Below are 27,075 nucleotides of genomic sequence, written 5' to 3'. Positions count from 1 at the left end.
TTAGCAGCAACAGTTCAATGCAATACATAGTCTAGCAGAAAGAAAAAATAAAATAAATAAAATGAGCGTAATAAATAAACAAGTACATCAATTATGTATATTGAATAGATTATTAAAAAATGTGCAAAAACAGAAATACTGTACATTAAAAAAAGTGAGGTAGTTTCCAAAGCTTCAAAGTCCATTTAGGAATTGGATGGCAGAGGGGAAGAAGCTGTTCCTGAATCACTGAGTGTGTGCATTCAGGCTTCTGTACCTCCTAGCTGATGGTAACAGTGAGAAAAAGGCATGCCCTGGGTGCTGGAGGTCTTTAATAGTGGACGCTGCCTTTCTGAGACACCGCTTCCTAAAGATGGCCTGGATAGTTTGTAGGCTAGTGCCCAAGATGGAGCTGACTAGATTTATAACCTTCTGCAATTTCTTTCAGTCCCGTGCGGTAATCCCTCCATACCAGACAGTGATGCAGCCTGTCAGAATGCTCTCCACGGTACAACTATAGATGTTTTTGAGCGTATTTGTTGACATACCAAATCGCTTCAAACTCCTAATAAAGTATAGCTGCTGTCTTGCCTTCTTTATGACTACATCAATGTGTTGGGACCAGGTTAGATCCTCAGAGATCTTGACACCCAGGAACTTGAAACTGCTCACTCTCTCTACTTCTGATCCCTCTATGAGAATTGGTACGTGTTCCTTTGTCTTACCCTTCCTGAAGTCCACAATCAGCTCTTTCGTCTTACTGACGTTGAGTGCCAGGTTGTTGCTGCGGCACTATTCCACTAGTTGGCATATCTCACTCCAGTACACCTCTCGTCACCACCTGAGATTCTCCCAACAATGGTTATATTGTCAGCAGATTTGTAGATAGTGTTTGAGCTATTCCTAGCCACGTAGTCATGTGTATACAGAGAGTAGAGCAGTGGGCTAAGCGCGCACCCCTGAGGTGCGCCAGTGTTGATCGTCAGCGAAGAGGATATGTAATCACCAATCCACACAGACTGTGGTCTACCGGTTAGGAAGTCGAGGATCCAATTGCAGAGGGAGGTACAGAGGCCCAGGTTCTGCAACTTCTCAATTAGGATTGTGGGAATGATGGTATTAAATACTGAGCTATAGTCGATGATCAGCATCCTGACGTAGGTGTTTGTGTTGCCTAGGTGGTCTAAAGCCGTGTGAAGAGCCATGGAGATTGCATCTGCCACAGCTGTAGATGTGTTCTCCCTTTCAAAGCGTGCATAGAAGGCGTTGAGTTCATCTGGTAGTGAAGCATCGCTGCCATTCATACTACTGGGTTTCTCTTTGTAGGAAGTAATGTCTTGCAAACCCTGCCAGAGTTGCCATGCATCTGATATCGCCTCCAAGCTCGTTTGAAATTGTCCCTTCATCCTTGAAATAGCCCTTTGCAAATCATACCTGGTTTTCCGGTACAGGCCTGGGTTACCGGACTTAAATGTCACAGACCTAGCCTTCAGCAGACGACGTACTTCCTGGTTCATCCACGGCTTTTGGTTTGGGAATGTACAGTAAGTCTTTATAGGTACACCCTCATCCACACAGGGTTTAATGAAGTCAGTAACAACTGCAGCAGACTCATCCAGATTCAAAGATGCATCCTTGAAGGAAAGTATAGGGGGATGTCAATGGTAAGTTTTTTTTTACAGAGTGGTGGGTGCATGGACCACACCACCAGGAATGATGGTAGAGGCAGATACATTAGGGACATTTAAGAGACTTTTAGATATGTTCATGGATGATATAAATTGGAGGGCTATGTGGGAGGAAAGGGTTAGATTGATCTTAGAGTAGGTTAAAAGGTCAATACAATATCATGGGCTGAATAGTCTGTACTGCACATTGAGTTATATTTATAATGGTGTATATTGTACATCAGATGTCGTACAAAGGGGCTAAAATATTTATATGTGTCTATATAATTTACACTTTGAATAGATTTGTTTCTTTTTTAAAAGAAGTGACAAATATAATGATACCACAAGGAGCCAAGTCTACCTTGTGTAATGAGTGGGATGGGAATTGAAATAATAGGGCTGAAGGTGGGGCAGATTTTATGCAAGTAGTTGGACTGTGTAGTGAGACTGAGGAAGATGATAGGGCAAAACTGCAGTCAGTGGGATGGGTTGCAGGGTAACGATAGGGCAAAATTGAAAAGGGTGATGAATACTGGACTGAAGACATTATATTTGAATGCATTGAGCATATGGAATAAAGTGGATGGTGTTGTAGCAGTTAGAGATGGCAGGTATGATGTTGTGGGCATCACTGAGTCGTGGCTGAATGAAGACTATAATTGGGAGCTTAGCGTCCAAGGATACTCATCGTATCAAAAGGATAGTGAGGTAGGCAGAAAGGGTGAGGTGGCTCTGTTAGAAAGAGGTGACATAGGATTGGAAGAAGTACAATTCTTGTGGGTAGAGTTAAGAAAGTACAACGGTAAAAAGATTCTGACAGGAGCAATATGGGATGTGGAATACAGATTTCAACGAGAGCACTGTTCGCTCTAACCTGCATGGGTGCGTGACTGCGAAAATCTGAAATACTCCAGCACAGATAGCCTTTGTTGCTGCACAGCTGAGATTTTCTTTTAGATCATGTTAACATTTAATGTGCCACGCAGATTTCAGGCCATGTAAAAATTTCCTGCTCAGAGCAATAGTTGATCTGTGCAGCTGTTTTCTTTTTAAAAAAAGAGACCGTTGTACAGGAAATAGAAAATGCATGTAAGAAGGGCAATGTTACGATAATCATAAAGGAATTCAATGTGTGGGTAGGTTGGGAAAATCAGGGAAGTGCTGGATCCCAAGAGAGGGTGCTTGTAGAATGCCTATGAGATAGCTTTTTAGACCAACTTGTAGCTCAGCCGGCTAGGGGAAAGTCAATTCTGTATTTGGTGTTATGCAATGAACCACTTTTGATTAGGGAGCTCAAGGTAAAGGAACCCTTAAGAGCCAATGATCATAATATGATAGAATTCACCCTGCAGTGAGAGAGGGAAGATAAACTCAGATGTGTCCGCATTACAGTGGAGTAAAAGGAATTACAGAGGCATGAGAGGGGATCTGGCTAAAGTTGATCGGAAGGGGACACTATTAAGGATGACGGCAGAACAGCTATGTCTGGAGTTTCTGGGGGCAATTCAGAAGGTGCATGATAGATGCACTCTAAAGATGAAGTATTCTAAAGGGAGGATGAGGTAACTGTGGGAGATGAGGGAAGTCAAAGAAAGCATAAAAGCAAAAGAGAGGACATATAATATGGTAAGGATTAGTGGAATGTTAGAGGATTGGGAAGATTTTAAAAACCAACAAAAGGCAATTTTAAAAAAGCCATAATGAGAGAAAAGATGAAATATGAAGGTAAGCTAGCCAATAATTTAAATGAAGATGCCAAAAGGTTTTTACCAAAAGTAACAGTGGGACAGAACACATATTGGACCACTGGAAAATGATGTTGGAGTGGTAATAATTGGGGACAAAGAAATAACGGACAGCAAGTATTTTGCGTCACTCTTCACTGTGGACTGCACTAGCAGTATGGCAGAAATTCAAGAGTGTTAGGGGACAGAAGTAGATATAGACGCTGTTACTAAGGAGAAGATACTTGGGAAGCTACGCGTTTTATAAGTTACCTGGACCAGATTGACTACACTCCAGAGTTCTGAAGAGATTGTGGAGGCATTAGTAATGATATTTCAAGAATCACTAGCTTCTGAAATGGTTCCCAAGGACTGGAAAATTGTAAATGTCACTCCACTCTTTAATAAGGGAGGGAGGCAGAAGATAGGAAATGATAGGCCAGTTAGCCTGACTCAGTGGTTGAGAAGATATTGGAATGAATTATTAAGGATGAGGTTTTGGGGTACTCGGTGGCACATGATAAAATATGCCAAAGTCAGCATGGTTTCCTTAAGGGGAAATCCTGCTTGACAAATCTGTTGGAATTCTTTGAGGAAATAACAGGCAGGATAGAGAAAGGAGAGTCAGTGGATATTGTTTGCTTGGATTTTCAGAAGGCCTTTGTCTCAGTGCTGCAGATGAGACTGCTTTAGCAAGGTAAGAGCAATGATATTGCAGGAAGCATGGGTAGAAGATTAGCTGGCTGGAAGGAGGCAAAGAGTGGGGAAAAAGGGGTCCTTTTCTGGTTGCCTTACAGGTGTAGTGGTGTGCCACAGGGGACTGTATTAAGACCGCTCTTTTTCACGTAATATGTTCATGACTGGGTGAACATTTGATAGTTTTGTGGTCAAGTCTGTAGATGATACAAAAATAGGTGGATGGTCATGTCATGTTGAGAAAGCACGGATTCTGCTGGAGGACTTGGAAAGATTGGGAGAATTGGCAAAGAAGTGGCAGATTGAATATAGTGTAGTGAAGTGTATGATCATGCACTTTGGTAGAAGGAATAAAGGTGTAAAGTATCTTCTAGGCGGGGAGGAAAATTAAAAAAACAGAGGTGCAAAGGGACTTGGGAGTTCTTCTTCCCTAAAGGTTGACTTGCAGGTTGAGTCAGTGGTAAGAAATGCAAATGGAAAGTTAGCATTCATTTCTGGAGGACGAGAATATTATCGCAGTGTCCTCTGTAAGGAGTTTCTTTGCTCTCCCAATGGAATGCATGGGTTTTCTCCAGGTCCTTCGCTTTTCTTCCTCAGTCCAAAGACAAAGGTTAGGTTCATCAGTCATTGGAAATTATCCCGTGATTAGGTTAGGTTTAAATCGGAGTTACTGGGGCTTGCTGGATGTTGCAGCTGAAAGGGCCTATTCCTCGCTTCATACTACAATTTGAGAGGGAGAAACATGAGTCACACATAGCAGTATCACAGTGGAATAAAGGTAAACATAGAAAATAGGTGCAGGAGTAGGCCATTCGGCCCTTCGAGCCTGCACCGCTATTCAGTATAATCATGGCTGATCATCCAACTCAGAACCCTGCACCAGCCTTCCCTCCATACCCCCTGATCCCTTTAGCCACAAGGGCCATATCTAACTCCCTCTTAAATATAGCCAATGAACTGGCCTCAACTGTTTCCTGTGACAGAGAATTCCACAGATTCACCACTCTCTGTGTGAAGAAGTTTTTCCTAATCTCGGTCCTAAAAGGCTTCCCCTTTATCCTTAAACTGTGACCCCTCGTTCTGGACTTCCCCAACATCAGGAACAATCTTCCTGCATCTAGCCTGTCCAATCCCTTTAGGATTTTATACGTTTCAATCAGATCCCCCCTCAATCTTCTAAATTCCAACGAGTATAAGCCTAGTTCATCCAGTCTTTCATCATATGAAAGTCCTGCCATCCCAGGAATCAATCTGGTGAACCTTCTTTGTACTCCCTCTATGGCAAAGATGTCTTTCCTCAGGCTAGGGGACCAAAACTGCACACAATACTCCAGGTGTGGTCTCACTAAGGCCTTGTACAACTGCAGTAGTACCTCCCTGCTCCTGTACTCGAATCCTCTTGCTATAAATGCCAGCATACCATTCGCCTTTTTCACCACCTGCTGTACCTGCATTGCCCACTTTCAATGACTGGTGTATAATGACAGCCAGGTCTTGTTGCACCTCCCCTTTTCCTAATCGGCCACCATTCAGATAATAATCTGTTTTCCTGTTTTTGCCACCAAAGTAGATAACTTCACAGTTATCCACATTAAATTGCATCTGCCATGAATTTGCCCACTCACCTAACCTATCCAAGTCACCCTGCATCTTCTTAGCATCCTCCTCACAGCTAACACTGCCACCCAGCTTCGTGTCATCCGCAAACTTGGAGATGCTGCATTTAATTCCCTCATCCAAGTCATTAATATATATTGTAAACAACTGGGGTCCCAGCACTGAGCCTTGTGGTACCCCACTAGTCACTGCCTACCATTCCCGTTTATTCCCACTCTTTGCTTCCTGTCTGCCAACCAACTCTCTATCCACATCAATACCTTACCCCCAATACCGTGTGCTTTAAGCTTGCACACTAATCTCCTGTGTGGGACCTTGTCAAAAGCCTTTTGAAAATCCAAATATATCACATCCACTGGTTCTCCCCTATCCACTCTACTAGTTACATCCTCAAAAAATTCTATGAGATTCATCAGGCATGATTTTCCTTTCACAAATCCATGCTGACTTTGTCCAATGATTTCACCGCTTTCCAAATGTGCTGTTATCACATCTTTGATTACTGACTCTAGCAGTTTCCCCACCACCGATGTTAGGCTAACCGGTCTATAATTCCCTGGTTTCTCTCTCCCTCCTTTTTTAAAAAGTGAGGTTACATTAGCCACCCTCCAATCCTCAGGAACTAGTCCAGAATCTAAAGAGTTTTCTTTAAAAGAGAATCTAAAGGTAATGTCAAAGGCATGGGAGAGGAGCTTGCCCAAGTAGATTGGAGGAGGATGCTGGTGGGGATGATGGCAGAGCAGTGGCAGAAGTTGCTGGGAATATTTCACAAGGCACAGGATAGATATGTCCCACAGAAGAAATTGTTCTCAGATGGCAGGGGTAGGCAACCGTGGCTGACAAGGCAAGTTGAGGACTGCATAAAAGCCAAGGAAAGGGCATATAAGGGAGCAAAAGTGAATGGGAAATTGGATGATTGGGAATATTTTAAAATCCAACAAAAGGCAACTAAAAAAACTATAAGAAAGGAAAAGATGAAATATGAGGGCAAACTAGCCAATAATATAAAGCAAGATACTAAAAGTTTTTTTTTCCAGTTATATAAAGAGTAAAAGGGAGGTGAGGGTTGATATTGGACCACTGGAAAACGATGCTGATGAGGTAGTAATGGTGGTCAAAGAAATGGCAGATGAATTTACAGAGTTTTTTGCATCAGTCTTCGCTATAAACATAGAACGTAGAATAGTACAGCACATCTTTAAGAAAAAAGCCGAAATGAACATGCTAATTAATTAGGTGCCGCCCGGCACGTAATTGTCAGCCCAGATCGGTGCTGATTTCCGATTGCATCGTTTCTGATCTGGGCCGACAATTACATGTCAGGCAGTACCTAATTAATTAACAAGTTTATTTTGGCTTTTTTCTTAAAGATGTGCTGTGTGCCTCCCGGCTACTGCTGCATTTTCCGCGAATCGGTATCTGTCCGTGGCCTGGGTGTTGGGGTGGTAGGACACTGGGGTGTCATCTCGTCGTTTGTTTCCATTAGGGCAGGCAGCTCATCTTCTCCTATGACTGCCCGCCTTGATGTTGAAGGTCGAGGTTCGTCGTCTGCTGTGGCTGATGTGGAAGGCTTGCTTGACTGCTGAGCCTTGCGCATTTTTCAATCATACAGTTCTTTGTAAGGACTCAAACCATCTTGCAAATATCCCCTAAATCTACGTACCCTTTCAAAATTAAAGTCGTACTTTATCATTGCAGCAAAAATCTCACGCAGTTGCTTTACGTTCAGTTCGGTACTGCATTCGGTTTCGATTGTTATCCTTTCTTCTTCCAATTGCATCAGCTCTTCATCTATCAGTTCTTGCTCATGGGATGCGAAAACCTCTTCAACATCATCTTTGTCAACTTCCACAAGCCAAACTCACTTTGTCCTTGTTCACCACGATCAAAACACTTAATTATGTCTAGTTTTACACTAAGTGTAACACCCTTACGAGCTCTTTTAGGCTTTTCCGATACCTTAGAACTCACCTTGTTAACGGCTGCTCACAGGCACGTGTTTAAGCAATGCTGGCTAGAATGCAGTTCCCGGGGAGGAGCGGCTGCTCGGGGCGTGCGCTGAATTTTTTATCGCGCGCTGCTTTTTTTTCGTAACAGTGAAAACATCTTCTGAAAGCGAAAACAGGGAACTAATGTAGGTCTTTCGTAATAGTGAGGTTTTGTAAAGCGAACGTTCGAAAAGTGGGGACACCTGTAAAGGGGACCTTTTCTGGTTGGCTACCAGTGACTAGTAGTGTTCCTCAGGGATCAATATTGGGGTGGCTACCTTTCACATTGTTGTTTGTGGATGACGTGAAGATAGATGGAGGGGTAGGTGGTGCTGAGGAAGCAATACAGTTGCAGCAGGATTTAGACAAATTGGAAGAATAGCCAAAAAAGTGGCAGTGTTGGGAAATGTATGACAATGTATTTTGGTAAAAGGAACAACAGTGCAGACTATTATCTAAATGAGGAGATGATTCAAACACCAAAGATGCAAAGGGACTTAGGAGTTTTCGTGCAAGACTCCCAAAAGATTAATTCACAGGTTGAGTCTGTGGTAAAGAAGGCAAATGCAATGTTGGCATTTATTTCAAGGGGAATATAAAAGCAAGGAAATAGTGCTGAGTCTTTATAAGACACAGGTCAGGCTGCACTAGGAATATTGTCAACAGTTTTGGGCCCCATATCTCAGAAAGAATGTGTTGCCATTGGAGAGAGTCTAGAGGAGGTTAATGAAGATGATTCCAGGAATGAAGGGGTTAACATATGAGGAGCATTTGGCAGCTCTGAGCCTGTACTCACTGGAGTTTAGAAGGATAAGGGGGATCTTATTGAAACCTTTTGAATATTGTAAAGCCTAGAAAGAGTGGATGTTGGGAGGATGTTTTCTATAGTAGGTGAGTCTAGGACCAGAGGGCACAGCCTCAGAATAGAGCGATGTCCATTTAGAACAGAGTTGAGGAGGAATTTCTTCAGCCAAAGGGTGGTGAATCTGTGGAATTCCTTGCTACAGAAGGCTGTGGAGGCAGAGTCATTGAGTATATTTAAAGTGGATACTGATAGGTTTTTGATTAGTCACCACACCAATGGTTATGGGGAGAAGGCAGGAGAAGACAGGAGAATGGGATTGAGAGGAATAATAAATCAGCCATGATGGAATGGCGGAGCAGACTTGATAGGCTGAATGGCCTAATTATATTCCTGTGACTTATAGTCTTATGGTCTTGATATTGCATTAAATATTGCTGTTCAGTTGATAGTTATTGTCTTCAATGAAGAATGTTCGGTTGTTTGTTGTACCTCTATTATCTGCCTCAGAAGAGAATGCGTGGGATTGCCTTAGGACATAGGAACAGGATTAAGCCATTTGGCCCATTGGTTCTGCTCCTCCAATCGATCATGGCTGATTTTTTTTAAATCCCCCTCATCCCTATTCTCCTGCCCTCTCCCAGTAACCTTTGAGACAACTACTAATGAAGATCCAATCAACCTCTGCAGTAAAACACCTATAGACGTCCTACACTGCTGTCTGTGGTAACATATTCCACAGATTCACCATGCTCTGGCTAAAGAAATTCATCTTCATCTCTGTTCTGAAGTACGTCCTTGTATTCTGAAGTCATGCCTTCTGGACTTGGGCTCCCCCGCTATAGGATGCATCCTGTCTAACTCCTCCCTACCTGGCCCATTCACTATTTGATAGGATTCAATGAGAATCCCCCTAGACTCCAGCGAGTACCCAGTGTAATCAAACCCTCCATTCTCAAAACTAGCGATACTAACTTTATCAGAATGATTTGCCTGATTTGGATTGAGTTGGAAGGGATGGGTGGTAGGTTCAGGAGGGTGGTGGATCATTTGTAAATCTTTGATGATGTGTATATTGAATCAGTGAATCATAGAATCCTTAATTCTGTGCCTGTGTTGAGCTCTGTCTGGGTAGCTCTAACCTGACGACATGGGTATTGATTTCTCTAATATCCGGTGATTTCTCCTTCCTCCCTTCTTGCACTTCCACATCTGGCCCCTTTTTTACCCTTTCTCTTTTCCTCACCTGCCGTCACCTCTGGTGCCACTCCTCCTACTATTTCTCCCAGGGCCCACTCTCCTCTCCGATTTGGTTCCTGCTTCAGCCCTTTCTTTTCCACCTATCACCTCCCAGGTTCTCACTTTATGCCCCTCCCCTACCCACCCTCCTTTCCCCTCATTTGATTTCACCTATCACCTTTTGGCTTGTGCTCCTTCCCCTCTCTCACACTTGCTTCTTTCCTCTTGCCTTTCCAGTCTTGATGAAGAGTTTCAGCCTGAATCATGACTGTTAATTTCCCTCCGTAGATGCTGCCTGACCTGCTGAGTTGCTGTAGCATTTTGTGTGCGTTACTCTGGATTTTCAGCATCTGCAGAATCTCTTTTGTTTATTATTATAACAGATTAGCCCAATTAATCAACCACTCAATAAAAATCCAAAAAATCTGATGTATGACTCTTTCAGAACTAAAGAAGCATTGAAAATAATAAGGCAAGTACAATTGTATTTATTAAATCATGGGATATGGACTTGAAAGTTCAAAGTGAATTTATTATTAAAGTACATACTGTGTATGTCGCTACATACATAGCTTCATTTTCTTGCAAACGTTCACAGTAGGACAAAGAAATAAATAGAATCAGTGAAAAACTACGCACAAAGTCTAATAAACAACCAGTGTGCAAAAGAAGGCAAACTACAAATACAATAAATAGGTCGTGAAAAGAGTTTAGAGTTGAGTTGAGTGAAGTTATCCACGCAGGTTCAGGAGCTATTGGTTGAAGGGTAATAACTGTTCCTAAACCAGATGGTGTGGGACCTTACTCCCGTTTACCTCCTTCCCTCTGCAGTAGGGAGAAGAGAACAAGGCCTGGAGTCTTGTTATAATGCATTTCTTTGTTGTCTCTGAACTGAGGAAGGCATGAGGATTTAACTGTATTGGTGGACCTGGAGTCACTTTCTGGCCAGGCAGGGTAATGTCATTCTAGATTCATTTAACTATTTGAATTTAAAACCCTTAGTTACACTGGGAGGAAATTCACACTCCTTTATCTGGACCAGTGCTCCAGAGCTTGGCCGTTAATCCGGTAACTAACACTACCTGTTATTAGTGGAGCTGTCATCACCGGTGTGGATGTGAACTTCAGTATGCCTGGACTGGGGCTGGAGGGGCGTTGTTTCACGATGACAGGGGCACACTGACATCTGGCTGTCATTTTGACCTTCTCAGTGCATAGAGTTTCTGCTGAGCACAGAGGTATAAAAATGGAGCGTGAGTTTCATTCAGTGTGGGTTTTGAACCTTGCCAAAATGCCATTCTGGGATTGGAAATATATGCACTAGGATCGGTCCAGGCTTGAACTGTTGTGTTTCCTTGAGTTTACCCACAGAACAGCTGGATTTATGTCTGTCCAGACTATTTGGTTCATCTTTCATTTGAGAACTCTTTTATTCTATTGAGGGTTTGTCAGAGTTGCTCGTATATTTTCACCTTATGTCAGAACTGCCATTACTTGGTATTAATGTAATTGGAGCTGTCGTCACCTGAAAGAAGTGTTTCGTTTTTCTTGGTACAGTCCCTGTGTAAATATGTTAAAACAACATTAGAAAAAAAACCAATGAAATGATCAGACTCTTAGTTCATGAGTACTAGCTGTGTGCCAAGGAAGTACCTATACAATAGTACAAAGTTAAAAAATCCATAATCTATATCATTTTGACTTCTTCCCCAGCTCCTCAATATCTTTGCCAGCTTGAATAATTGCCAGGAGAATGAGTACATGGATGTCGACGGAAACTGCAAATTGTGTAAGGAGTGTGGACCAGGACAAGAAGTGTCAAAGGTATGCAACTGTCTGGGCAGCTCGCAATGTGTCCACTCTGCAAGGGGTGCAAAATGAACTGCAAAACTGGCGATCTAAAATTACCAGCCGAAAATGCCAGAAATGCTCACCAGGTCAAGCTTGTGAGTACAGAGAGAGCAACACAACAAAAAAAAATCAGGTCGATGATTTGAAATGGCCGCTCATATCAATTCTGATAGGAAAGTCATTGGCTTGAACTGTTAACTCTATTTCTGACTCCGAAGTGTGAACTACCTATGGTGAGAAAACCCTTTGATGTATAAATCTTTATTCTTTTGCTGCATTGACCTGATCAATTCTAAAGCTTTTCGAAGAACTAATAAAAGAAATTGATACATTGGCATAGAATTGCCAACAAGTGGTTTGCTGACTGCCAATATTATGAAGGAGCTGGGATGAGAATCCCAGTAAGGAAGGGAGAGCTCTGACTTGACTAGTGCATCATTGTAGATAAAGCTAAGGAACTGCAAAGCTATAAAGACACTGATGGGAGTTGTATACAGACCACTCCACCCCAAACAGCAGTAAGGCTGTGGTCTACAAATTACAATGAGAGATAGAAGATGCATGCTAGAGGGCAATGTTACAATAGTCATGAGGGACTTCAGTATGTGGGTAGATTGGGGAAAATTAGGTTGGTGCTGGATTACAGGAAAGGGAATTTCGAGAGTACTGACGAGATGGCTTTTTAGAGCAGCTCATGGTTGAGCCCACTGGAGGATCAGCTATTCGGGATTGGGTGTTGTGCAGTGAACCAGAATTGGTTAGAGACCTTAAGGTAAAAGAATCCTTAGGGGCAAGTGATCATAATATGGTCAAATTCACCATGAAATTTGAGAAGGAGAAGCTAAAGTCAAATGTATCAGTATTACAGTGGAGTAAAGGGAATTACCAAGGCATGAGAGAGGAGTTGGCCAGAATTGATTGGTAGGGATGACAGCAGAGCAGCTGGAATTTCTGGAAGCAACTTGGAGGGCACAGGGTATGTACTTTCCATGGGGGAAGAAGAATTCTAAAGGCAAGATAACACAACTGTGCCTAATAAGAGAAGTTGAAGCTAACATAAAAGCCAAAGAGAGGGCATATAATAATGCAAATATTAGTGAGAAGTTAGATTGGGAAGCTATTAAAAGCCAACAGAAGGCAACTAAATAAGTCATTAAGAAGGTAAAGTTGGAAAACGAAACTAAGCTAAACAGTAATATTAGAAAGGATACCAAAAGTTTCTTCAGATACATAGAGTGTAAAAGAGAGGCAGGAGTGGATATCAGGAACAAGGAAATGTCAGATGAACTGAATAAGTATTTTGCATCAGTCTTCACTGTGGAAGACGTGAACAGCATGGTGGAAGTTCCAGGTGTCGGGGTCATGAAGTATTTAAAGTTACTATTACTGGAGAGAATATTCTTGGGAAACTGAAAGGTCTGAAGGTAGATAAGTCACCTTTTGATTGACAGTAAATGAACATAATCAGTGTAGGCACCTGGAGCGGATAATGAACGGCCTTCATACAATCCTTTTGATGATTGCATCCTCCAAATCTTTATATTCATTGTAACACTCAAGTTGATTGTTGATACCTTTAAATTCTTCGTAGTTTCTAACTTGTTGAAGTAGACAAATCATTTCATTTTCACTCTAGCTGTTTCTGGCATCTTCAAGTCTTGAACCACGGTGACCAAGAGTTCTGAATTGTCTTACTGTTTATTTCTTGCTAACTATCAGTGACAAAATTCACTGATTTTTTTTTTGAACACCAACACATAACCGACACTACTTAAAAACTGTTCACTCTAAAAGTGCAGTTTCTAACGGCTACATGGGTGCACGTGACTGACACTAGTTAGAAACTGTTTGGCAACAATTTCCGGCCCCAGTTAAGCAGCATTATGTCCCAAATAAACAAGAGGAACCCCAAATGTTTTCTTGATTAGTTTTTGTTCTTTTGTCCCAAAAAATTGGCTGCCCTGATTAACTGATGCCCCAATTAATCAGAATCCACTGTGTTTTCAGAATTAGTGGTCCACCCATCATATTGTTAGCAAATGTTCGATTTTTTTTGGGTGCCTGTGATCATCGATTGGAGTTCAATTCCTGCCACCATCTGCAAGGAGTTGGACATTCTCATTGTGACCTGTGGGTTTCCACTGGTTGCTCCAGCTTTCTTATACATTCCAAAGATGTATGGTTAGGGTTAGCAGGTTGTGTGTCTATTATGATGGCACTGGAAGCACGGTGACACTTGTGGACTGCCCCCTCGCACAAATTTCGCTGATTTGATTTGACACAAACAATGCATTTCACTGTATGTTTTGATGTTTCAATGTACATGTGACAAATAAAGCTAATCTTTCTTTAAATACAAATTAACTACATGAATTTGGCAATTAAAATGCAGCACTTGAAACTCTTAAAGTTTGCATATTTTCAAATCAAGTCAATTCCTTCAACAAGCTGAATATTAATTGGAACTTGCATCTCTCCCTCATTGACATTGCTCTCTATACAAGTGAATGGGGTTATTAAATCTACAGCAGTTGAACTTGGTAGGTATACATTGGGTTCTGAGGCAAACTGTGCTCTGCCATCCAAAGTGGCCACAGTGGACTTGGCTGTGGAGATGCTTGGAATTTCTCCAACTTCACATGACTCCCTTAGATCACAAGCTTCCTCACATCAATGGGAGTAAATGTTGGCTATTTTGCAAGGAAATTTTGGGGCATTGCATTTAATGCACAATGCATAGATTGCTAAAGTATTGCCAGAAACCCAGTGGCATTCTGGCATCTTGCGAATAGTAATTTGATAATGCCTCTGCCTCATTCTTTACCTCCAACAATTACTCCTGTTTAACATTGAGGGCACTGAAGCACAGGGAGGGTAAGAATAGGATGATTTGGCAGATGAAGGTATGGCTCAGGAACTGGTGCAAGGGACAATGTTTCAGATTTCTGGATCATTGGGAGCTGTTCTGGGAAAGGTATGACCTGTACAAAAAGAACAGGTTGCATCTGAAACTGAGGGGGACCAATATCCTTGTAGGAAGGTTTTCTAGACGTATTGTGGAGGGTTTTCAACTAATTTGGCAGGGGGTTAGGAACCAAAGTGATAGAGCTGAGGATGGACAGTTGGTATTTAAGCAGTTAATAAGACTGTGAAGAAGGATAGGCAGATGGTAGGGCAAAATTTTAGTCAGTGGAATGAACTGCATTGTAATATGGGGGTAAAATTGAAAAGATGAGGAATGCACGACTGAACGGGAGATATTTGAATGCACACAGTATACAGAATAAGGTAGATGATCTTACAGTGCACTTAGAGATTGGCGGGTATGACGTTGTGTGCCTCACTGAGTCATAGCTGAAAGAAGAGCATAGTTGGGATCATAGGTATTGTATCGTAAGGACAGACAGATAGGCAGGTGGGGTGGAGTGACTCTGCTGGTAAAAAATTTAAATCATTAGATAGATGTGGTGTAGGATCAGAAGATGTAAAATCCTTGTGGGTAGTGTTAAGAAACCACAAGGGTAAAAATACCCTGATGGAAGTTATATAAAGAGCTTTGAATAGCAGCCAGGATGTGTGATACAAATTACAACAGGAGATAGAAAAGGTATGTAGAAAGGGCAATGTTACAATAATCATGGTGGATTTCAATATGCAGATAGATTGGGAAAATCATATTAATGCTGGATCTCAAGGAAGAGTATTTTTGGACTGTCTACAAGATGTATTTTTAGTGCAGCTTGTGGTAGAGCCCATTCGGGGAAAGACAGTTCTGGATTGAGTGTTGTGCAATGAACAAGATTTGATTAGGGAGCGTGAGGTAAAGGAACTCTTAGGGGTAAGTGATCATAATATGATAGAATTCATCCTACAGTTTGAGAGGGGAAAGATAAAGTCAGATGTATTGGTATTACAGTGGAGAAAAGGGAATTGCAGAGGCATGAGACAGGAGCTAGCCAAAGTTGATTGGAAGAGGATTCTAGCAGGGATGATGGCAGAACAACAATGGCTGGAAGATATTCAGAATTGATATATCCCAACAATGAAGAAGTATTCTAAATCAGGGGTCCCCAACCTTTTTCGCACTGCGGGCTGGTTTCATATTGACAATATTCTTGCGGACCGGCCGACCCGGTGGTGGGGGGGGGGGGTAGGGTTGCCAACGAACAAGAGTAGCAGTCAAATACATTGAGTTTACCCCAAGAAAGACTACAATGACCATGAAGCCTTGCGCGGGCACCAGTGCACATGCGTAATTTGCACATGCGTGTACGTGTCAATTTTTTTCTACGAATTGTTTCTGGCGATTCTGCTGGGGGGGTAGGGGGTGTTAATCACGAATGCAATGTAGGTGATAAGTGGCTAATACATTCAATTCCGTTTCTAAAAGGGTTTATCTAATGAATTTAATATTAAACACACAGCGCATATTTTCCTCGCATGAATGTAGTGATAAGTCAATTATCAGGGGAGGACGGGGAGCTTGGAGTAAGTGTTGAACGAACTTCCAGTAGAAGTGGTACAGGCAGGTTCGACATTATCATTTAAAGAAAAATTGGATAGGTATATGGACAGGAAAGGAATGGAGGGTTGTGGGCTGAGTGCAGGTCGGTGGGACTAGGTGAGAGTAGCGTTCAGCATGGACTAGAAAGGCAGAGATCGCCTGTTTCCGTGCTGTAACTGTTATATGGTTATATAAGTAAGTCAATAGCGTCATAACATTTTAAGTAACGTTTGGATATTAAACACACAGCACATATTTTCCCCGTATGAACATATAAAGTCATTGCAGCACACCAATATTGCTGAATCAGTGGGAGCCCTGGGCTTGTTTCCCTGCAACAAGATGGTCCCATCGAGGGGTGATGGGAGACAGCAATACTCGAAGGGGTTCCTTATGTCCAGTCTATTCTGCAATTTAGTTTTCGTTGCATTCATTGCAGAGATATGTTGGAAATGGAAACAACGTTTTCAGTGCTTTCGTGGCTATGTCAGGATATTTAGCCTTGACTTTGATCCAGGATGCCGGCAGAGATGTTATGTCAAACATGCTTTTCAGCCCACCGTCATTGATTTCCTTCCTGCGCTGACATGGATGACGCGTGCGTAATGAGCTCGCTTGCATTCAAGCTCAACAGTGGGCGTGACAGGGAATGTCATAGTCATAGTCATACTTTATTGATCCCGGGGGAATGGGTTTTCGTTACAGTTGCACCATAAATAATTAAATAGTAATATGTAAATTATGCCAGGAAATAAGTCCAGGAATGAGGAAAGGTGCAGCTGACTCCTATCGCCAAATCATATCGTTTCCTCGTGGCCCGGTAGCGCATGCTTTGCGGCCCGGTACCAGTCCGCGGCCCGGTGGTTGGGGACTGTTGTTCTAAATAGAGGATGACACAACTATGGCTGACAAGGAAAGTTAAGTACAGCATAGAAACAAAGAAGTGGGCATATGACATTGCAAAAATTAGTGGCAAGTTAGAGGATTGGGAAGCTTTTAAAAGCCAACAGAAAGCAAGTAAAAAAACCTATAAGGAGAGAAAAATTTAAATATAAAAGTAAGCTAGCCAATGATATAAAAGAGGATACCAAATGTTTCATCAGATATATAAAGAGCAAAAGAGAGATGAGAGCAGATATTAGACCACTGGAAGCGGACATTGGAGAGGTGTAATTCGGGACAAAGAAATGACGGACGAACTTAATGAGTATTTTGCGTCAGTTCACAGTGGAATACACAAACAGTATAGCAGAAGTGTGAGTGTGTCAGGGGGCAGAACTGAGTGTAGTTGCTGTAACTAAGGAGAAAGTGCTGGGGAAGCTGAAAGATCTGAAGGTAGATAAGCCACCTGGATCAGATGGACTATACTCCAGGGCTACTAAAAAGATAGCTTAAGAGATTGTTGAGGCATTAGTAGTGATCATATACACAAGAAAGTCTGTAGCTTCTGGAAATTCAAAGCAATGCACACAAAATGCTGGAAGAACTCAGCAGGCTAGGAGCAACAATGGAAGAGAACAAACAAACAAACAAACAGTCAACATTTTGGGCTGAGACTTTTCTTCAGGACTGAGAAGATGGGGAAGATGCCTGAATAAAAAGGTGGGGGAAGGGAAAGAGGAGAGAACCTACATACTGGAATGTTTCCAGTGGATTAGAAGATTGCAAATGCCACTGCCTCTGGAGGAAGGGAGGAAGACAGACAGAAGAAAGGAAATTATAGCCCAGTAAACCGAGTTCAGTGGTTGGGAAGATGTTGGAGTCCATTATTAGGGATGAGGTTTTGGGGTACTTAGAGGCACCTGGTAAAATAGGCTAAAGTCAGTGAGTTTACCTCAAGTGAAAATCTTGCCTGATAAGTCTGTTGGAATTCTTTACAGGATAGCAAGCAGTATTGACAAAGGAGATTCAGTGGATGTTGTTTACATGGATTTTCAGAAGCCCTTTGACAGATGCTCACATGAGACTGCTTAAGAAGATAAGAGCCCATGGTATTATTGGAAAGATACTAGCATGAATAGATTGTCTGACAGGCAGGAGTCAAAGAGTGGGAATAAAAGGGGCTTTTTCTGGGTGGCTGCCAATGTCTAGTGATGGTCCACATTGGTCAGTATTGGGACCACTGTTTTCATGTTATATGTCAGTGATTTGGATGACATGATTGTTGGCTCTGTGCCAAAATTTATGGATGGTTCATAGATAGGTGGAGGGTCAGGTGGTGTTGAGGAAGTAGGGAATCTGCAGAAGGATTTGGACAGATTGAGAGCATAGGCAAGTGGCATATTGGAATGTAGTGTCGAGAAGTATTTGGTCATGAACTTTGGTAGAAGGAATAAAGGCATGGACTATTTTCTAAACAGGAAGCAAGTTCAAAAACCAGAGGTTCAGAGGGACTTGGGAGTCCTAATGTAGGATTCCCTAAAGATTAACTTGCAGGTTGAGTCATTGGTAATGAAGGTAAATGCAGTGTTAACATTCATTTCGAGAGGACTAGAATATAAAAGAAAGGATATCATGCTGAGGCTTTGTAAGGCATTCGTCAAACTATACTTGGGGCACTTATCTAATAAGTCCCGGTTAGGTGAACATTGATGCCAGGCAGACAATCTCTGAAGAGTATTGATGATGGCTGGGGTCACCCATCGTATAAAGATACTGCCCAGAAGAAGTCAATGGCAAACCATTTCTGCAGAGATGTTTGCCCAGAACAATCATGGTCATGGGACCATGATCGCCCATGTCATACAACACAGCATGTAATGATGATGTTATCTAAGAAAAAAATGTGCTGGCGTTGGAGACGGTCCAGGAAAGTTTAATGAGAATGATTCCAGAATGAAAGGGTTAATGTATGAGAAGCATTTGATAGCCCTGGGTCTGTACTTGCTGGAGTTTCGTTAAATGACGGGGGGGTGGGGGATCTCATTGAAACCTATTGAACATTGAAAGGCCTAGATAGAGTGGATGTGGTGAGGATGCTTCCTATAGAGGGGGAGTCTCAAATCAGAGTGTGCAGCCTCAGAACAGAGTTTTTGGAATTCATTGCCACAGTCAGCTGAGGAGGCCAAATCAGTGGGTATTTAAAGTGGAGTTTGATAGGTTCTTGATTAGTCAGGGTATCAAAGGTTAGGGGAGAAGGCAGAATGGGGTTCAGAGGGGTAATAAATCAGTCAGGAATGGTGGAGCAGACTCAGTGTGCTGAATGACCTAACACTTTTCCTATGTCTTATGGTGTTATGGCATTGGTAACTGTAGGTTGGTTATCGTCCGTCTGTCCGGAAGGACAATAGGTGATTATCATCATCATCACAAGCCTGGGCGGAAGGTATGGAGATCCTGAAAAGACCCCCCTTTCCGCCTCACTGGTGTAGTCTAAAGGAAAGCTTATGAAGCAATATGTTTGGTACCAGCTTAGCTGCAGGGGCTTCTGGAAGGATGTAGAATGATGTCCTTAGGGGCTCCACTTTGGATTTGCTGTCTGGTAGCCATTGTCTCTCCTGAGGTGACCCACAAGGCAGTGGGACAGTTTACCCATAGGTGGGGATCTGTTTCACGAGCACCAGTGTGTGTGCGCACACCAGTGGGCCTGCATGCTATGTGTGCAGGGGCCAGAGCTCCTTCCCATATCTGTAGTTCAGCCTGATTGTGAAAGGAGTTTAGTTTCCATGTGTTGCCAGGAAGGAGGCACTACATGAGCCTTGCTGTTGGAGAGGTGGAGAGACTACGTACTGGCAGGGAGAAACTTACACATTCAGCAAGACTGCTAGCCAGCTGTGGAAGCTGAAAGTGAGAGCGACAAGGACTGCCCACTACACTACCGCACCAGACGCATCTCAACAACCATTTTGACACTGTGACAAAGACCAAGTTATCAAAAGATTGATGCTGATAAGAGAGACAAAGAGAGAAACATTCTAAATGTTAATGAGAGATGGGAGAGTTTAACGAAAAGCGACACAGTTCCAAGTATTGTCAGACCGGTTGCTTTGAACCTGAACTGTTTGAAGTTTGATGGACAGGCGATACCCCAGCAGGGGAATAAAAGGAACAGGTTCGCTAAGGCAAGAGACACACCACGACACCACGAGATCACGAGGTAATGAGACCCTGGAAGTGCAGTGTGTCCCCCCACAAGTTGGTGGGAGTTTGGAGGTCTGGTCGCGGGACCGACCGTAGGCGCACAGGGTGAAAAGGTACGATTGGCAGGAACCTGGTGTGTATGTCCGCCCTTGCCTGGGTGCCGGGTTCACCGCAGAAGCACGATCGTATCCGGAACGGAGGGGTCACAGTCAGTGACCTCAGAAGACATTACATAGGGCTCGCCCAAAAGCTAACTGCGAGGAGTATCAAAGGTCTGTTTGAATCCGATTTGAATATCATCATTCGCTCTCTCTCTCTCTCCAACGGCACCACGGCGATTACTGCGAACTGTATTCAGCTGAACTGAACTCTGCGTCACTTGAGACTGATCATTTACCCCTAGACTGCGATAGAGCTTGATTGATTCCTATTATCCTAGTTCTGTGTACATGCGTGTTTTATCATTGCTAACCTGTTGCGTTAATATCCTTACTATTAGAATACTGTGTTACTTATTTCTTTAATAAAAACTTTCTTAGTTCCAGTAATCCAGACTCCAACTAAGTGGTCCATTTCTGCTGGTTTGGCAACCCAGTTACGGGGTACGTAACAACACCATTGGTAATTACATAGTTTGACAATAGCTGCAGCATATTTGGAGGGGTTGAGGCTTGGGCACCAAAGGGTTGGTTCTGTGCTTCTGTTAGGGCACTCTGCTCATTAAGAAACCAGGCCTGAGATCAAAGCCTTCTTCTCTCTCTTGGTTGTTGTGCAGTGTATACAAAACATGTACAATTGGCTGAGAAGGATGAAATCCAACCAGATGTCTGCTTCCAATCAGCATTCCTGCAATAACTGCCTTGTTTGCGGCGGTGTGGGTTTCCTCGTCATGTTACATGTGCTCTCTGAGTTTACTCTAGAAAAGGTGTAAGAGCTATAGAGAAGATGCAGAGGAGATTTATTATCGTTACTCCAGAGATGAAGAACATTGAGAAAAGTTATATTGTTTTCCTTAAATAGTGGAGACAGAAAGGGGATCAAACAAAGGTATGTAGAGTCAGAGATCAATACAACACATAATCAGGCCCTTTGGCTCTACTCTTCCATGCTGACCTACGTGCCCACCTAAGCTAGTCCCATTTGCCTGCAGTTGGGCATATTCCTTTAAATCTTTCCTAGCCAAATGCCTTTTAAATGTCATTATTGTACTTTATCATTTCCCATGACAGCTTGTTGCATATGCACATCACCATGTGCATGATGAAATTGTTCCTCAGCCCCTATTAATTGTTTCCCTTCTCACCTTAAAACTATGCCCCCGAGTTGCTTGTTCCATATCTCTGGGGGAGAAAGACTCTGTGCTTTCACTTTATCTCTGCCCTTCATAATGCTTAGAGACATTTATAATCTAGGATTCCAACACCTCAAGGAATAAAGTCCTTGCCTTGAGCCCTGCGAATATTCTCATAAATCTTTTTTTGAAAATACTTAGAAGCATGAAGGTACTGATTGCCGAGAATCTAGAGAAGTGATTTCCAACCTGGGGTCCACAGACCCCTCCGTTATTGGTAGGTGTTCATGGCACATAAAAGGTTGGGAACCACTGGTCTAGGGGGTGACAATTACAAGCAAAGTGATCTTTCTGCCAGTGAGGGGGGTCTCTTTGAAACCTATTGAAAATTGAAAGGCCGACATAGAGAATGTGAAGAGGATGCCTTCATCAGGATGCCTTCTTTCGCGAGACTCTATCACTATTGGAGACATTAAAATACAAGGATTTCCCTTTAGAACAGAGATGAGGAAGAATTGCTTTAGCCAGAGGATGGTGGATTTGTGGAACTCTATGCCCCAGACATCCTGGAGCCCAAGTCGTTGGGTATATACTGTGTAAAGTGGAAGTTGATAGCTTCTTGTTTGGTCAGGGCATCAAAAATTACAGAAAGAAGGCAGGAAAAAGGCATTGAGAGGGATGAAGGATTATCCATGATTGAATGGCAGAGAAGAATATATATGGCAGCTTGGCCTAATTTTGCTCCTATCTCATAGTCATAGTCATACTTTATTGATCCCGGGGGAAATTGGTATTTCTTTTGATCTAAAAAAGCAGAGGACACAGAGTGAATGTAATCAGCAAAGCAACCCAAAGAGATGTGACGACAAGCACTTTTAATACATTAAACACTTAGTATATGGATAACATTGCCAGGGGATGTTAGGCTGATGTAATTCTCAATTTCAGAAAGAGGTGGATATATTTTTGAAATAAGAAATATATATATTGTGTGAGCACGTGACCAAGTGGTTAAGGCATTGGACTAGCTACCTGAAGGTTGTGAGCTCGAGCCCCAGCAGTGTTGTGTCCTTGAGCAAGGCACTTAATCACACATTGCTCTGCGACGAAACCGGTGCCAAGCTGTATGGGTCCTAATGCCCTTCCCTTGGACAACATTGGTGTTGTGGAGAGGGGAGACTTGCAGCATGGGCAACTGCTGGTCTTCCATACAATCTTGCCCAGGCCTGCGCCCTGGAGAGTGAAGACTCTCCAGGCGCAGATCCATGATCTTGCAGGACTAACGGATGCCTTTATTATATTTATATGTATATTGCAGAGCTATGAGGAGCTGGTAGGAGATATGGACAAGCACAGAGTAGCATAAACACAATGCAGTGAATGACCTTTGTCCGTACTGTAACCTTTCTGTAATTGTCCACTTGTTGCAGGACTGCGGTTTTGGAGTTGGCGCTGATGCTCAGTGTGTGGCCTGCAGACCCAACAGGTACAAGGAAGGTTGGGGATGGCAGAAGTGCAAACGGTGTCTCTCTTGCTCCCTTGTGAATCGATTTCAGGAAGTGAATTGCACGGTTTCTAGTAATACTGTGTGCGGGAAATGCTTGCCTGGGTAAGTGTGCTAGAATTTTCTACTGATGCATTTCCCTTAATACACCAATGTTATTGAAATCAGAGTTTTAAAAATAGTGAGGATTTACCACCAATATGTTCCATCAAGTCAAGTTAAGTTTATTGTCATTTAACTTAAAATATAGAAAGTATTCATGCCTTCTCGGAAGTTTTCATGTTTTATTGTTTTACAATATGCAATCACGGTGGATTTAATTTGACTTTTTTGACACTGATCAACAGAAAAAGACCTTTCTGTCAAAGTGAAAACAGATCTCTACAAAATGATCTAAATTTATTACAATTATTAAACACAAGTAATTGCATAATTGCTCAACCTCCTTCAACTCAGTATTTAGTAGATGCACCTTTGGCAGCAATTACAGCCTTGAGTCTGTGTGGATAGGTCTCTATCAGCTTTGTATATATGAACTGCAATTTTTCCCCATTCTTCTTACAAAACTGCTCAAGCTCTGTCAGATTGCATGGGGATCATGAGTGAACAGCCCTTTTCAAGTCCAGCCACAAATTCTCAATTGAATTAAAGTCTGGATTCTGACTTGACCACTCGAAAACAATAAAACATGAAGACTTCCAAAGGGGGTGAATACTTTTTATAGTCACTGTATATAGAATGGAGACAATAATTTTTCAAACCAAGGTGTAACGCACGCACATTAGTACACATAACACACAATAATTTATGACAGTAAGGGATAAAATCTACAGACAGATAAACAAAAGTGCGTTAATATTAAATATTGTAAGGTATGGAACAGATTAACTAGTGACACTTTGAATACAATATGGATGGGAGTTCGGAAGCCTAATGGCCTAAGGGAAGAAATAGTTTCTTATCATGACCATTCTTGTTTATATGCATCGTAGTCTCCTACCTGATGGTAGAAATTCAAAGAGGATGCTGGATAGATGGATGGGATCCTTAATAATACTAAAGGTCCTGTGTATGCAACACTTCTGATAAATGTCCCCAATGGATGGTAGGGAGAACCCTATGATCCTCTCAACTGTTCTCACAGTCCTTTGTAGGGACTTCCGGTCTGATGCTCAACTGCTCCCATACCAGATGGAGATGCAACTTGTCAGGCTGCTCACAATGGTGTGCCTGTAAAATGCAGCTAAGATAGGGTGGGAACAGCCTTGCTTGCCTCCATCTTCTTAGGAAGTGGAAGTGACACTGTGCCTTCTTTATCAGGGAGATTATGTTAAGGAACCAGGTGAGGCCATCCGCGGTGTGAACTCCCAGGAACTCGGTGCACTTAACTCTCTCTACAGAGGAGCCAAGTATTTGCAGAGGCAGTGGTTCATCTGCACTTTCCTGAAGTCCAAAATGATTTATCTTCTTCACGTGTGGGCTTAAGTTGTTCTCCCCTCACCGATTCACCAGCCGCTTCACTCCTCTCTATACTCCATCTCGTCATCGTTCTTGATGAGGTCAGCCACTATTGTGTTATCCTCAAACTTGATGACATGGTTTGAGCTGGATCCTGCGACACAGTCAAACGTTAGTAGCGGGCTGAGCATTCAGTCTTGGGGATCACCAGTGCTCAGCATAATGAGATGAGAGACATCCCCGCCCTCACATACTGACTGTTGCCTTACTTTATACTTTATTGTCGCCAAACAATTGGTACTAGAATGTACAATTAACACAGCAATATCTGATTCTGTGCTTCCCACTCCCTGGATTACAAATATTAAATATTAAAAATAGTAAAAATTAGTAAATATTAAAAATTTAAATTATAAATCATAAATAGAAAATAGAAAAATGGAAGGTGAGCCAGTGCAAAAAAATTGAGAGGCAGGTCTGGATATTTGGAGGGTACGGCCCAGATCTGGGTCGGGATCCGTTCAGCAGTCTTATCACAGTTGGAAAGAAGCTGTTCCCAAATCAGGCTGTACGATTAAGAAGTCCAGTATCCAATTGCAGAGGGAGCAGTTGAAACCCAGCAAGGACAGTTTCCCCGCCAGTTTCTGGGGTATGATGGTGTTTAACGCCGAACTGAAGTCTATAAGCAGCAGTCTGGCATACAAGACAGGACAGAGTGGAAGGCACAGGCTATTGCATCATCAGTGGATCAATTCTAGAGATAAGCAAACTGGAAAGGGTCCACTGTAGCCAGTAGAAAGGCTTTAATGTGCTCCAGGACCAACTGCTCAAAGCATTTCATAATGGTTGATGTTACTGTTACCAGACGATAGTCATTTAGGCAGGTTACTGTGACCTTCCTTGGCACTGGGATGATGGCTGCCAACTTGAAAACCGAGGGGACAATGGATTGTCCTGAAGAAATGTTGAATATATCTGTCAGCACCTTTATCAGCTGGGCTGCGCAGTTTTTCAGAACCTGACCTGGTATATTATTGGGCCCCGCAGCTTTGCATGGGGTGTCTCTGGCCAGTGTCAACTTCACCTCGGTTTTAGCCAGGCAGAGTGTCTGCTCCCTTGGGGGGGAGGGGTGCCTCCCCTCCCACTACTGCCACCTTCTGAACTGGAGCCAGTCGGTATACCGAATATACAAAGATCTGTCCAAGGCTGTAACAGAAGAAAAGGAGGAGGTAGATGGAGCTCTGCAGATATTTTAGCATCTTGGCTAAAGACGAGGTACCAGAAGAAGGTTTGAGGCCGACATTGATTGGCCAAGATCATATTGAATACTGAGGGGAAAGCTTAAAGGGCTAAGTCACCTACTCCTGATCTTACTTTTTGATGTTCTTGTGTTTTACCTGGGGCAAAGAAGGCTGAAGGGTGACTGGACAGAGGCACACAAAATTATGAGGGACATACACTCAGTGGACTCCTGTACCTAATAAAGTGGTCTTCTGCTGCTATAGCCCATCTACTTCAAGGTTTGATTTGATGTATACTCAGCAATGCTCTTCTGCACACCATTGTTGTGGTGTGGGTGTCTGAGTTACTGTCACCTTCCCGTCGGCTTGAACCCGCTTGGGCGTTTTCCCTCGACCTCTCATTAACATGGCATTTTCGCGCACAGAACTGCCACTCACTGGATTATTTTCATTCTCTGTAAACTCTAGAGACTCTTGTGCTTAAAAATCCTAAGAAATAAGTTGTTTCTGAGATATCCAAACCACTCCATCTGGCAGCAGCAATCATTTCATGGTCAAGGTCACTTAGATCACATTTCTTCTCCATTCCGACGTTTGGCCTGAACAATAACTGAAACTCTTGACCATGTCTGTATGCTTTAATGCATTGAGTTGTTGCCACATGATTGGCTGATTAGTTACTTACACTAATAGGCTGGTTCGATTTGATTCGCTGTGGTGCAAAATGATACATTTCACTGTAGTAGTGTTTCAATGTGCATTTGACAAATAAAGCTAACATTTCTCTTTAAATAGGATTAGTGTACATGAGTAAAAAGATCTGCATGTACATTGAGGCAGGATGACCCATTTCTGTGCTGGACAGCTCTGACTCTGTGACTCAAAGACGTCGTTATTTTATGGCAACAATTTCACTGACAACAGCTAGACGGTTTACTCATTTAGATTACCAGGCAGTGAATTTCATAGGCAGCTTTTGCACTTGGAGAGCCATCAATACTTCAGGCTTGTTACAAGACAGCAATTACCTTATTACAAATGGGAGACTGTCAACATACATATCCTTTTCCTGTAGCACTGCCTCTGTGTCCAGGTCTTCCCCAGTATCAGGTTAGTACTGGGTAGCATCCCTGTGCCCTGTAGTGACTGTGGAACAGTGGGAGTTCTTTGCATCATTTTGTAAATGTCAGAATCAGGTTTAATATCACTGACATATGTCTTGAAATATGTTCTGCAGCAGCAGAACAGGGCAATGCATATAAAATTACTATAGGTTACAAGAATAAGTAACGAGCAAGCATACAAATAAATAAATAGATATACAAGTAAGTAAGGGATGGCGGAGTGGAGATGCGTCTTGATCAAAGGAGGTGTAAGGGGCTCCTTCCTTCTGTGAGTCTGCAGATCCCCCTTGGGCAAGGTGTAGCACAT

The 27,075-nt window shown here is 42.6% G+C and overlaps 1 protein-coding gene across 2 annotated transcripts in view; it reads left to right on the top strand.

Moving 5' to 3' along the window:
- eda2r (ectodysplasin A2 receptor) overlaps positions 1–27,075 on the top strand; it is an 84,615-nt gene that overhangs the window by 22,478 nt on the left and 35,062 nt on the right. For both annotated transcript variants that reach the window (XM_072271318.1, XM_072271316.1), the window contains exons 3-4: positions 11,429–11,539; positions 22,872–23,050. In XM_072271318.1, coding sequence (XP_072127419.1) covers positions 11,429–11,539; positions 22,872–23,050 — 290 coding nt within the window. The remainder of the gene's footprint in view (positions 1–11,428; positions 11,540–22,871; positions 23,051–27,075) is intronic.

Source organism: Mobula birostris, chromosome 10 (assembly GCF_030028105.1).
Source record: "Mobula birostris isolate sMobBir1 chromosome 10, sMobBir1.hap1, whole genome shotgun sequence".
NCBI classification, from domain to species: domain Eukaryota; kingdom Metazoa; phylum Chordata; class Chondrichthyes; order Myliobatiformes; family Myliobatidae; genus Mobula; species Mobula birostris.
This window is presented reverse-complemented; position numbering and strand designations above follow the sequence as displayed.